The sequence below is a fragment of the Augochlora pura genome, chromosome 10, assembly GCF_028453695.1.
Source record: "Augochlora pura isolate Apur16 chromosome 10, APUR_v2.2.1, whole genome shotgun sequence".
Lineage (NCBI taxonomy): Eukaryota > Metazoa > Arthropoda > Insecta > Hymenoptera > Halictidae > Augochlora > Augochlora pura.
In genome coordinates this window covers 11,480,312-11,494,210 of record NC_135781.1, presented here as the reverse complement: position 1 = coordinate 11,494,210, position 13,899 = coordinate 11,480,312, and the positions used below count along the sequence as shown (strand labels likewise).

The 13,899-nt window shown below is 40.6% G+C and overlaps 1 protein-coding gene across 1 annotated transcript in view; it reads left to right on the top strand.

The window, feature by feature from the left end:
* Positions 1-13,899, top strand: part of LOC144475787 (LIM domain only protein 3) — a 115,700-nt gene that overhangs the window by 56,414 nt on the left and 45,387 nt on the right. Inside the window, exons 2-4 of the mRNA XM_078192050.1 lie at positions 8,988-9,110; positions 9,199-9,336; positions 11,500-11,625. Coding sequence (XP_078048176.1) covers positions 9,022-9,110; positions 9,199-9,336; positions 11,500-11,625 — 353 coding nt within the window. The 5' untranslated portion in view covers positions 8,988-9,021. The remainder of the gene's footprint in view (positions 1-8,987; positions 9,111-9,198; positions 9,337-11,499; positions 11,626-13,899) is intronic.

Here is a 13,899-nt window from a genome sequence, read left to right as displayed (position 1 = left end):
AAGTTAAATTAAGGACTTCTAATACGATAGTCTGTAACTACGAATTCGGCTTCTCCGGGATCAAATCATTAATAACTGAAGAACTTTGATCAAATAATAAATTGCCGATACTTAATAGGTTTCGTCGAGGTAACTGTTCAAATGAAGATTATTGAACTTCTTTTAGACGTAGCCAAATAATTTAAAAGTCTATTAATAAGACTGCAGTGGATAAAGTGTCAACTTCCGCAGGCACAGATCGGTTTTTAGCAGTCTTATTCATAATGACGAGGATACGCTAAATCCGACGAGGTATTAATTTTAGCCTGGTACAGAACACGGTCATTTATAGAATCATTATTCGTAGCTTCCGCTTTATTCTCGGGAGTTTCATCCCGGTACAATCTAATTCGTTTTCACGAACCGTCTCCGCGAATTAGTCTCCCGCACTCGTTCTCAACGTCTCGGCATCACCGAGCGAGAATTGCTGAGCACGTATGTGGAAGGCGGACACCGATCGATCGTTAAGTTCGTATCCGGCTGCCGGGGACACTTACAAATTAGCCAATCAAGTTCTAATCCCACCACGATTTACCCCAATCAGCCCGCATCCCGCTGCAAATACTTTAATCCGACCATTAATCCTACAAGATAAAAGTTTCCGAAGTTGTTATAGCCCCTTTGTCGTCGGCATCGGCAATGTATCGGATCGCGACCGGCAGAACCGATTACCGGACGATAAGAACCGTTTCGATCGTTCCCAATCCGAGGCCTAATGCTGTTCGGCTGAATGCTCGATCTTTGATTCCCGTCCGACCGAAAATGACGACGAAAAGATCACACCAGAAAATTGCCTAATTGACAGAAACAAAAAACGGGTAATGACGTATATTTGACGGCAATTTTTCAATGCCTCACTTGGGGTTAAAAAATTATTTAAAAAGGAGTTCCAGAATATGAAAAGAATTATAATAATTACTTTTCACAGCTGGTGAAACATCCGACTGTGCTTTGCATTTTCAATTAGCACAAGAATGACATGTTTTTAGTTTAGTCTACACGTCGTACATGGAGAACCAATTTATTGTTATAATTATTAACAAAAATTTGATCTACGCTGATCTTTGTATTCTTAAGTTAATTACACGTTAATTTTTAAAAGTCATTCCTCAATAGTGATACGTTGCATTTGATAAATTATTTAAACAATAAAAATGAATAGAACGGAAAAAATAGTGGTCGTGAACGACCAAAATGATATTCATTTGGCATACAACACGGATCAATAAAAATAATGTAAACAATAAACATTTCTCCTACAATCCATTCATATTTTAGCCGACACCGAGAGGGTTAAATTGGTTTTCATTTTCAGCCAAGCTCATATTTCGAAATCAATTACAAACGACCGTTTCGCGTAGCAAAGAAACAAAAGAAGCGGAAGTTGATCCAGCTTCTTGCAGCCGGGATACGCGTCTTTCCAGCGTAATCCCGAATGTATTTAAGCGGGCGACGGGATTGAAATCCAAAAAAACGAGGAGGAGGAGGATCGTTCCGGGGGATTCTGGAAGGCGAGGCGGGGAGGTGTGAGCATCGGTTAAATTTATGCTCGGCATCGCGGCGGTCGTCCCCGGGCAATTTTTTTTTTTCAACTTCAACCTCGGGCGATTCTCTCTCCCCACCACGCGGCGGTCTCACCGGCGGTGGCCATACACAGAACGCTGGACAAACAACAATAAATACATTTTCCCAGGCGGGGTGGCAAACCTGGTGAGGGGTGGAACTTCCATGCGAGCACGTACGGGCATAGCTTAGCGTAATCTGACTGCACACCACCCCATTTCAGCCGCCGACCCTCCGCGCCGCGACGTACGCAACCCCCAAACCGCCCCCGCACGGCGCTCTGCAAGACTGCGAGGCCACCCCCCTCCCCCCTCCTGGCCGTGGAGAAGCGTAGGTGGGCGATGGAGAGATAGCGGGAGAGACAGTTGAATGACGAAAAAAACGAAAGAAAAGGAAACAAAACAGTGGAAAGAGCGAGTACGAGAGAGAGAGAGAGAGAGAGAGAGAGAGAGATAGGGAAGGGAGAGATGCGAAAAAACAAAGAAACGTAGAGCCGACAACGTAACCGAGGGTAGGTGGCATCACCACCTGACGAAAGAATACCGCGGCCTGACTAGAATTTCATTAACCGGCGCCTGGCAGAAGAGGACGACAAATATGAAGAGAAAAAGAGTGGAGACACTGCGGTCGCGTTTATCGGCGCGAAAGAACTTGTTAAACAGACCGTTTGTCCGTTCTGTCGTTTCCGTCGGCCTTAAGGGGCGCGGTGGATGAAAATTATCCGGAACGATGACTTCCCCGTCGAGAATTTTCGCTATAATTACCTTGCTGAAATATGTCGATTCCGCTGATAGTATTACGACGTTTCAACGTTTTCCAAAATCATTCGATATATTTCATATATGAGAATATTTGGGCAAGTCGAATGTCGTTCTTCCGTTCGGTTCAAGGATTTTGATTCCGGTTTCGCGGCGCCGGAAAGTACGAGCGCAGTGTTTTCGCTCGACATCGGCCTTCGGAATGCTAATGTGTGATTACGGCATGACCGCGGCTGTAATACGTGAACTTTTTGCTACTCACGTGTGTCGGCGGCGGCGCCAGCGGACCGCTTAAAACATCCCTTAAATTACCCCCATTAGCAAGGGCTGAATACCGGGTAAACGGGGATTTCACTGGCGGTGTTACGCGAGATTTATTCCGTAGGAAATATTCCTTTCTCCCGTTAAATTACATCGTTACCTTGCGCCCTGGTCGTGGCTGACCTAAACACGCGTGTAAGTCGACTTGCTGAGGTTTCGCGCTGCTAATCGTCTTCCAATTTTCATCTGCGTGGTATTCGTATTCATTTGGTTTGTGACCGTTAAGTATCTTAGACTTCGATGATGTCTTCAATGATATCTTCCTTGATATTGCTAATGGATTCCTTCTAATTCAATAATTATGTAGGTTGTAATTATTTAGCAATTTATGTAATTAAGAGTTTGCTATTTGAATTTTATTTCAATGTGAGTACATAAATAATATGTATATGCTGTCCATCAACTTCAAGAAAGCTTTATTGTTTATTAAAAGGTATATAGCTTAACTTTTTATATTAGAACATGTCGCCTCTTATATTCCCCTATATGTATAAAAGTAGAACAATTGCAAAATTGACGAAGAATCGAAGACTAGCCAAATGTTGAATAAAGTGTGCGTCTGTGGGCATAATACAAATTTTGTATTAAAGTATCATACAGCTCTATACAAAAATTAACGTGTCTAAAAGAAAGGTGTTGAAAACATTTCTAAAGAATTAGACCTTAAACATACTCGGTTATATTTTCCTGAAGACTCACTAGAAGAAATGTATTAAACAATATAACTCCGAACACGCTTATTCTATTTAACTAGAATTTGGTATTATAATGTGATAAACATTTCCTAAAATCAATGAAATCTTGACAGTAATCAGCAGTAATTGACATTAATCATGGAGTGAACATCTGGTGCAAAACATTGATTATTAACAGACCGACGAAAATCTGACTGTGAATGCGAAACGACGAAGTCGTTCACGACAAAATAACTGAGACAACGAAAAGCCTTATCAACTTCTTTAATTTTCCGGAAACGAGTGGCAGTGCCGTGTGTCCGCTTGAAGGAACTGGGGGCTACATGGTACGATTTACAGAATTTAAACAGTCTCTGGGGGTAAGGCAGTAGCATGCTACCTCGGATTAGCAGGCTGCCGCCGTCGAAATAATTCCCCCTCTCGCCGTTGCCTGGCTGCCCCCTTCAACCTCCGGGGAAGGTTACGTCCTTCCTGCGGGATAAAACAAAACAGCCAGCGGAGTATATTAATGCTCGGCTTAATGTGGCCCGCCTAATTAATGGACCGACTCACCGGATGCCCGTACTCTCGTCCTAAAAGTAAAAGATAACGCTTCCGCGGGAGGCATTATTAAAGACAAAAGCGGTGGGCGCTCGCGAGCCAGCCAGGGAAGAATTTTTGCGCGGCCGTCCCTTACGTGCGAATAAATTTTTCAAAACACTGATTTTAAGGACAATCGGGTCGGCCGACAGGAAACGTTGCCACGTATCAGGGAAAACGCGGAATATTTCGTTTTTCCGGCGCCGAGATTCCAGGGGTGGTGCTCTGGGAGTGTCGCGAATGCTGCGGGGGCGGAGCCTTGAGAACTGCATCGAGACTGCCCAGTTACGTCGATAAATAGAGAGGCAACCCCCGTCTCTTGTTTCACGTTTTCAAGGAATTTTAACAAAGTCTTGGTCAACTTTTGTATACGTTAAGCGCGATTATCAATCGAAAACCTTCCGCAGAATCACCGAAACTGCCAAGCTAAAAGTCACAAGTGCTGCTTTAACTCTTTCGCATTCCAGAAACCGTAACAATAATCAGTTTACGCAAGTTGATTACAGTATAATGAACTAAATGAGCCAAATTTAACGCAATTACGTTTTACTCTTTAACGTCGCTATGGGGTGACCAATTGCTGTGCCTTTGTCTTGTTTCCGTGCGTAATTAGCTTTTTATCTATCGAATAAGGCATAGCAAATTTTTATATTAAAAAATGAAGTAAATAAAGGAATGAATAGTTTGATTTACAATTGGTAAGCCCACAGTAACCGGTTCCGCAACCCTAAAGGTTTTCGAAATTTGTTAACTATTAAACATTAAGAAATATACTATTGACTAGAATACATCAAATGAATTACTTTTTCTCATTTACGTCCTTAGTATTGATAAGGTATTGTTTTAATAAAACATTTTTCCTAGAAAATAACATCGTAGATAAGTGATTACTAAACTAAATTGCCCGCATCTGTTATACGAATAACAAGAACTACACTGAAAATGTCTTTAATAACTTTAATGATTAGAACTACGCATTCTTGTCACAAATGCATAGTCTATATGTAATATACGCTGTCTTGAAATCTATTCGGGGTAAATAATGAAGCCCGCATTCTGCAGGATCGTTCGTGAAGTAATTGAGTAGGAATAACGGATCAGTTCATTCAGCTTCTAATGAGTAATTCAAATTAAATCATCCTTAATACCGTGAATCGACCGAATCGCCGTGCAGGATCTGCGACGTATTGCCGACGTGTCATTGACTCCCGTTTGTGTAAGACCCCCTGTAATTAATTGATACGTTTAAAGTGAAATCCACGGGGCAACGAGACGGTCAAAGTCAGAGCCGGCGTGACGTGGTGCTCCAGGAAAAAAGGATGCTGCAAAGAGAGAACATAATGCGTGGAAATAATCTAATTAGATTCAGGAAGTTGGGTAACCATGAAGATGTACCGATTGGAGGACATGTCGGTGGTCGTCGAACGTGTACGGAGATAATCGAATTATCGTCGCTTTGAGGAGCAGCGTCCGTGGATGATCTGATCACGTACCTGATGAACAGATCGCTAGCGATGCGAGCAGCTTTCGAAGGGTAGGCTCGCGTGCTCTCTCGTTATGGACCCTTCGGTAACGTTCCAGCGAACCATTTCCACTGTGCTTCGCCGGCTTTTCGGTGATAGTAACTTCTCCGCCGAGCAATTAATGCCACGCGAACCACGAAAAGGTAGTCGCGATATTGGTGAATAACCGGCGTTAATGTTGCTGCGGAATCACGGCCGATGTTTTGATAATGGTGCATTTAAATTGCTAATTAAATGCGCTGGGTTCGCGCCGCGCGTGATTCGCGTTCAGCAACTTATTTCGACGAATCGCGGCGGGACGACCGCGTGAGACGTGTACCAGAGTGACCGCGATAGTCCACAAAAATTCTGGAACAAAGTGGAAATTGACTGACCGCATAGGGTCCGCGAAGACCTTCGAGGTCGACGCCGGTATTCGGGTTGGCTTCCACAGGAATTTCGTGCGGTCGAATTCCAGTATGCCCAACTCGAAAATACTTTTGTTATTATAGTGTACGCGCTCGCTCGCTTCTCGTCTCAAAGGGAACCGTAGCACCGATTCACCGTCGACGGTGTTTGCTGCGAACGTATGGAAAAATTTGGACCATTCCGCGCGGACCGGCGATTGTTATCGCTCGATTCCGCTAAATGTATTCCCATTGAATATTTTCCCGATTAACGCATTAACAAAGGCTTTAATCGACCTATAATAACGGCGGTATGTATTAATGTCGCGCATATATTTCAACGGGACGAGTTCGATCGACACGTGATTATTATGTGGGTAACTTTGCGTGCATTTGGATTTAATAGTTTGTATAATTTACCGCGCTAGTTGGTTATTCCATTAATCACTGCACTCGTACGAATATATGTTTACGAATAATAATTAAAGCATTATTTATGTCGTATTCGATGTATCGATGGCCGCGAAGGCGCGCAAATGACCAGTTAATTAACTCGCTTTAATGTTGTGCTCGCTGCCGGCTTGATTGTTCAGAAATAATAACAAGGAATAATGAACGCGCTTCTGTACGGTATTTCTCGTAAATAGTTAGAGCAACCTTCGTGCAGTTGCCGATTTTTCTAAAAAGTAAATACGTGCCTTCCACTTATATCCGATGAGTTTGTTATGTATAATTTTAATAACTACGGAACAAATAGAAATGACTACAAATTGTTCATTATTACTTTCTTCATCTACGAAAATTCACCTATCCCACAGAAGGATATATATCCCAGTTTCAGTGTCTATTACAATTTCTTGTGCTCCCTGATTAAAAAGGTATAGGAAAATAAAAGTTTTATATACGAATTGATACCTATCCCTGAATGAAAACATATATTAATTTATATATAAAACTTTTCTTTTTCTATACGTTTTTGGTGTGGGAACACAGAAACTGAGGCATCTCTAGCCTATTTAAAAATCTGAGAATATACACTTTTATCACGTAAGTTTTAAAATAAATCACACGGCCACAAGTTTCTTTCAATTACCGAAAAAAGATCGTTAAAAAAAAAAATTAATATCATCAACTTCATTAATTTAATATAATTTACTCATCGATACATTTTGCTAGTTTATCAGATTTCGGGCAATGCTCGTCTTTTTGCTCCTACAAAAAAATTAAGATATACCTCACTGCTCCACCGAAAGGAAAACCGTGTTCGATGGCACGAGTTTCTGATACTTCGGTCTTTAGCAATTAACATATCAAAGGCTCGGTATTAATATTTGCTTCGGAGTCTCCACCGCATAGAAGATATTAACGTCCCCGTAATATTGTGTCCAGGCTAAGGGGAGAGGACATATTGAAACCGCACAAACTTTGCTCATAGCATCCTCGGGTACTCGTAAATATACCGGGTGACTCGAATCAATCTAGCGGAATTAAATCGGCGACGAAAAGATAACCGAACTGTCGAATCCGAGCAATTTTTGATAACCCAGCCATCACTGCACATATTGTCATCTTAATAAGAACCAATGTTGCCCAGAGAGGTACTTATAAATTTAAAGTCAATATAGAACAATATGTACTAACTTACGGGGGAACTAGCATTCCCATTGTATTAGACTTCTACACAAATTTTATAACTTGTTCCTATTTTCAACAATATTTATGAAGACCAATACTGAAACATACAGTAACACTGTAATGAATGAATCACTTTGAAAGACACTCTTTTTTAAAATTATTTACACGATTGTAGTACCACTCTAATTACTATTCACACATTTATAATTTTTTTATATTGACTGTACAATAGAAATTGAAATATAAATTAAAAATGATAGATTGACGTTTATAAATTCTCTAAATCTGTCTACTATTTTAATCCCTTAAGTGGGAATGACAAGTTCTCACATAGAAACATCTTCTGTGTCAAACTCGAATTTGACAGGCGATGTCTGCCGAATATTTAAATATTTAAAGACCATATAAATTTTTCCAACTGTTAAGAAAAGAATTATTTTAATATTTACACACATTCTTGTCTTTTTCATCTAAGATTGTGTCATTATAGTTACAATAAATTACTAAAAAATAAAAATATTAAATTATTTTAAATAGTTCTAAACTTTGTTCAAGTAAATTTAATTTGTTTCTTAATTTCACAGAAACTTAGCATTACTCTATTAATCTGATCTATAACAAATGGGATAATGTTCATAGTGTTCATTTCTGATTTTATTTCGTGATATAGGTGTACAGAGGTACGCTAAATTAAATTATCTGCACACGCAAGTCCCTTTATAATTCTATCTGCAACTACTCAATTTTACCATAATCGCACTATTTATGGCACTCTTTCGTAATCGGTGAATTCCCTAAATTCTACTTAATGGAGCAGTACCAATAATCTGATAGGCCGAGCGAAAAGGTCGGAAAACGCGGGCCGATTAAATAAGCGTTAAACCCTTGAAATTCGGTTTAAACGGAGCACCAGGGGGGTGGACTCTACATACGTCTTCGACCGAGAACAATTAATGTTTATCGGGAAACTCGTGCAGCCGTTACGCCGAGGAGCCGGTGGCGTTTAAACGCGCAATAAGTGGTGCGCGTGTATGCCGGAGACCGAGAAAGAGAGAAAGAGGGAGGGTGAGAAGGGCCGGGGGAGGGGGAGAGGGTCAAACTAATTCGATTCTAAACTCTGACCACATCGCGAGAAAGAGGCGCGTGGGTGAGTCGGGGACAGACCGAGGAAAACCATCCCCGCTCAGGATGGACACAGATGGCTCTAACCGCGCCGTTAAATTCTGGAACCTGTAACTCTAATTGCTCATAGACAAGCGGACGTCCTAGTGCCAGATGCCGGTGAAACTTGTTAAAAGCACGCGAATCCGATTATTCATTCGGCCCCGCTACGGCTGTGATTTACCGTGCACGCTAATCGGGGCCGCGCAGAAATTAATTAGCCGATACAATATAATAATCGTCGCGCGCATTAATTGCCGGCATTATCGGGCTGGCGCGCACGCCTGTCGAATTGTAATGATCAATCAAAGTTTTGTTTGACCGCAGATAGAACGGGACAGCCATAGGACGATTCAATAAAATGACGATGGATGTAAGCAAAAGCGAGCCAAGTAAGAAGGGGGCGGTGCAGCACGAATGCGCTTTCTGCCAGAAGGCAATCACGGAAAGGTAAATAGCCCGATCGATTACCGTAGACTTTCGCCGGCGAAGGAGTACAGATCACCGGTCAAGAATCGTATGCTCTTCTGCTCTCAAGGTTCCTGTTAAGAGCGCTGGACATGTTCTGGCACGAGGACTGCCTCAAGTGCAGCGTCTGCGCGTGCAAGCTTGTCGAGGTTGGATCCACCTTGTACACGAAGACCAATCTTATATTGTGCAAGAGGGACTACCTAAGGTGCGTATCATCATTCTTGTATGCATTAAGACATTACCGGACCGCTCACGAGTTTTCTCGTGTTTTGCGCCCCATCTATTACGGACTAGTCACGAGTTTCTTCGTGCTGCAATCTCGAGACAAACCCTTGTTTTCTACACGTTGTATCTACTGTGTTTATTGTGTATAGTTTAATCTCAGAGAAAATTCGACACATTGCATTGCATTTCGGCGATCCGAGTAATCTTCGTTTTCAAAATGTCTTATAGATTTCTTAGCGGTCGTTGATGTGTTAACCCTTTGCTCTATAACAAGAAGCCAGACTCGTGACAAATATTTCGTACATAATTTAATAAATATAACTGCCAGTCGTTTTTATTAAATTGAAACAAAATTAGAAGAGGCTAGGTGAACTGGACGAGCGACTCCCCTTGCGCCATTTACTTAATGCGTGGTGTTTCGTTTTCTCGTTTTGCGATATGACCTTCAATTACCTTGCATGTTAACATGCATATCCATAAAATTCCTATACTTGAATAATACATTGCAAGCCTACAAACACGAAGTAATATTATACAAGCAAAACATAATTAATTTCACTTATACTTTATAAATATTGAACACATATTTCAGATGTATATGATAACCGTTAAAAAAGATCATATGATGCAATACAAATATAAAAAATATGTGCATAGTATAGCACGATTGTCGCATAATGCAATGAAAAATTAATTGAGATGCTAATTAGTAATTGTAGAGTTTTCTAAAAGCAACGCAATATCTGATCATAAACTTATTTTAAATAATAATGCATCATCAAACAGTAGATCTAAACAATGAATTGTTTTCACCATTGTTCATAATATGTCGATACATAAAGCTCGTGACAATACATTGACAGGTGAGAAAATTTGTCACTGTCCCGCATTTGATATTTATCACTTCAGCATCATGAAATCTAGTCCAACTATGTTAGAAATGCTAGGTCTGATGTTCGAAACAAGTCATCGCGATTTATACATCAGTTGTCAGATTTGTCATTTTTCAACAACATATAATTCATAAATTATTGTAGATAAATCATTTTTCTGAAACATTAAAGCAAGGTGTCACTGTATCGTTCTCTTACTTCAATGCTAGTATGAGCGATTATTAGACTGCAAAGTTTAGACATTTATGACAAATAAAAGTAGGTACCATGTAAAACGTCAAAAGTGTTAAAAGTTTGACACTTAAAGTTTTAAAAGGTTAAAAGTGTTTGGTCTGTCAACATATCAGTTTCAGTTTATTTAAGAAGAGAAGAAGATTTTTACATAACTTCTGTTTATTGCAATCAACGTAAACAATTTTTGCTTTGCATAGATATTGATCAAAGTATGTGAATTAAGAAAATGTTTACTTTCATCACTGAAATTACGTGCACATTATTGAGAAACTAAGACCTTATTTACCGTTACTCGTATTTTCGCATCTGATCTTCCCATTCGACAAATACATCAGTCAATCGTTTAACTTCGTACTGAAAAGTTTGCTATAAAGAGGAACATCGAGATTCTTTGTCCGTGTGCAAATATGCGATCGAGACATCGATCCATGTACAATATTATACTTCCGTTTCCCCCGAAGTACCTTGACACAGCATTTCATTACGGTCCCGCGAAGTCAATAAAGGGCAGGAGGACGAGCCAGCTCACGTACGAGCAGTCCGGGCGAGGAGAACGGAAGCAACAAATCGAATTTTACAGATGAGTTTCCCTTATTGAATACATCCACGTCCCATATAAACAGGAGAGGGCAAATAAACCGTGTTGAGATTACAAAGTCCCGAGGGAATACGCGCAGGTGGCGCGTCTGCAAAGACCGCCACGCCCGCTATAGAAGCTTCGTGGTCTTTATTAATGGCCTAATATTTGAAGATGGCATATTCGTGGCGGCCGTAAGCTTCTTGGTTCCCGCTGCACGCTAACTAAAACTCCTCTCGCTAATATCACCGATACGAGGGACAACCAAAACACAGACTGTTCAAACCGAGCAACACGCCGCGCCGAGAGGAACGAAAGCAATATCGTTTCGGGAAGGTTGAACGGCGCGTTCCCGGCGTAATAAAATCAGCAAAAGTCTCATCGAGTCCTTGCCATAATAAAATCAGTAAAAGTCTCCTCGTTTTTCTCGTTTACGCAGACTATTCGGAAGCACCGGGCTCTGCGCGGCCTGCAACAAATCCATACCGGCCTTCGAGCTGGTGATGAGGGCGAAGACCAACGTCTATCATTTGGAATGTTTCGCCTGTCAGCAGTGCAATTACAGGTAAGACGCATTTACACGTTAATTCAGACATTTCAATGAACCTTTTTATAACGTACGAATGGTGTATTTTGTTTAAAATATTTTCAATTCGAGTGGCGTTGGCATAGATTCCGAAACGTGGTTATTATTTATATACAGGCTACTATATTTATTATTTTAATGTAACGGCAAACTTTGCCAACATATTTACACGCGATACATTCAATTTCATGGATTTATGTTTGCCTTCTCGGAAAACTTTTTTTAACGCCCGGCGTATTGATTATCTGCATGTAAAAACAAAAATTGGTAAATTGTATTAAATCGTGTTCTCATAAAAAATAAATGTATTGCGGAGAACGTGTTATTTCCGATGTTAAAACTGGGAGTACACTATACCAAATATTTGTGGTGCATACAAGATTGAATCGACTTGTCGTTTGTTTATAGATACATTTACGTCATTAATAGACTGCGGATCATTATACAAAATAAAAATTATCATCATAAATTTCTTCCTTCCCCAAATATTTTCAGCTACTTAAAAGTGATGTTCCTAAATTTTTTTAATATTTTCATTGTTTTAAATTTCATTCAACCATTTTTATCAGATATGCATATTATCCATTTGTCAGATAATCCGCAGTCTAGTCATTACGATCGACCACTTGATGTTATTTCACCATCTCGCTCAAAACAGCGTAATCCACGAATTATTGGATGAAAAACCATTAGGATTCTTCTGTACAAAATGATTCACCTTTAATTTGATCACAGATTTGCTAATACATTGAGATTCGGCGAAACCATGCAGCATCGAATCGAAAACTATTTCGGCAATTCTTGCATTAAAATCTCCGGTTGCAAGAAGTAACGCCGCATGTCGGACATCTTCATTTTTGAAACACGGTTGCTTAAACTTCTTCGTATTAGATACATTTATTTGTTTTCTTTATTTTTCGAGAATATCGAATTTTGTTTCCGTGCTTTTTTTCCGATGAATTCTAAAAAACAATTAATGCCTAATTTTTTGAAACTGCGGCATGCGACGTTTTTCCTCGCAACCACCGAAATAACAGTGTGCAAAGAAAATTTTATTAGAAAATGAGGCATTTGCGCCACGTAAACGAGACACGGCAATTAAGCTTTTCCAATGAAATCTTTACACGGGATTCCGACGCTCGTCCTGAAACAGAAAGCATTATCTCCGGAAGAACGGATTATCCTGGCCGTGTGTTGATCGGAGCGCGGCTGCGGGCTCAGACACGCTGACGATATTATTTTATTAAATATACCGAGAGGCGGTGATTAAAAATTCACACCCGAGGGTGGCGGGAAAGTCGCTGATTCGGAGGAGATATTCGTCGTGGCAGTTCATCCGTTTAACAATTTAATTCGAGCCAGCCGGGCCGTGCGCCCGAGGGGGGGAAGCAGGGGGGCAGGGGGGGGGGGGCTCGGCGAAACTTCTGCCAGCACTTCGCAACACTTCGCTTACTTATTCACAACAACCAAGTTAAGCTGAAACTCGTTCGAGTCTGTGTTTAAGTCGAAACACCTCGGTGAATCCGCCGGATGAAGATAATCGGCGCAAGAATCGGGAAGCCTCGAGTGAGCCGTGCCTCCGCCAGACTGGGTAATAAAGTCGAATTAGTTACACCGCGGCTTTCGTCCCTTTTCCGGCCCTTCGACGGCATCTGTCATCGAGACACATTCGCCGTCGCTTCTGGCAAAACGATCTGACTCAGGCGGAGCACTTTTCAAACAAGTGACAGCCGCAAGACTGCGATTGTCGCGTGATTACTTTGTTATTGAAATAAGCCGCTTACAGGCGTTTCGTGAACAAAAGGACGCGGATGAACTGAATGCATGAAGTATAGCCGTTTCTATCTATTTTATAGTGTTCGATTCGTTCGTTTGTACCTAGATACATGTGCATTATGCCCCTTTGACGTGAGGCTTGCGATGCTTGTATCTTGATGCGTATATGACGAATGTCGTACTTGTAATTCAATAGGAGCGTTCACACGTCGCGCAGTGGTGTATTTCGTCTACTTGAACCACCAAAATTATTTCTATTATTCGTTTTATTAATTATACGTTTTCATAAGGCATTCTGGCAATATTTACAGAATTCATGAACAGGTCATCCTAATGCATTTCTTGTACAGTTTAATCATTATCAATACAATAATGGTATGCAAAACTAAAAGCAAATGTGATATGAAGAATTAATATACCTACATCATCTACAATATATACATATAAGTTTAATCACATGATGATACTTGTATTTTT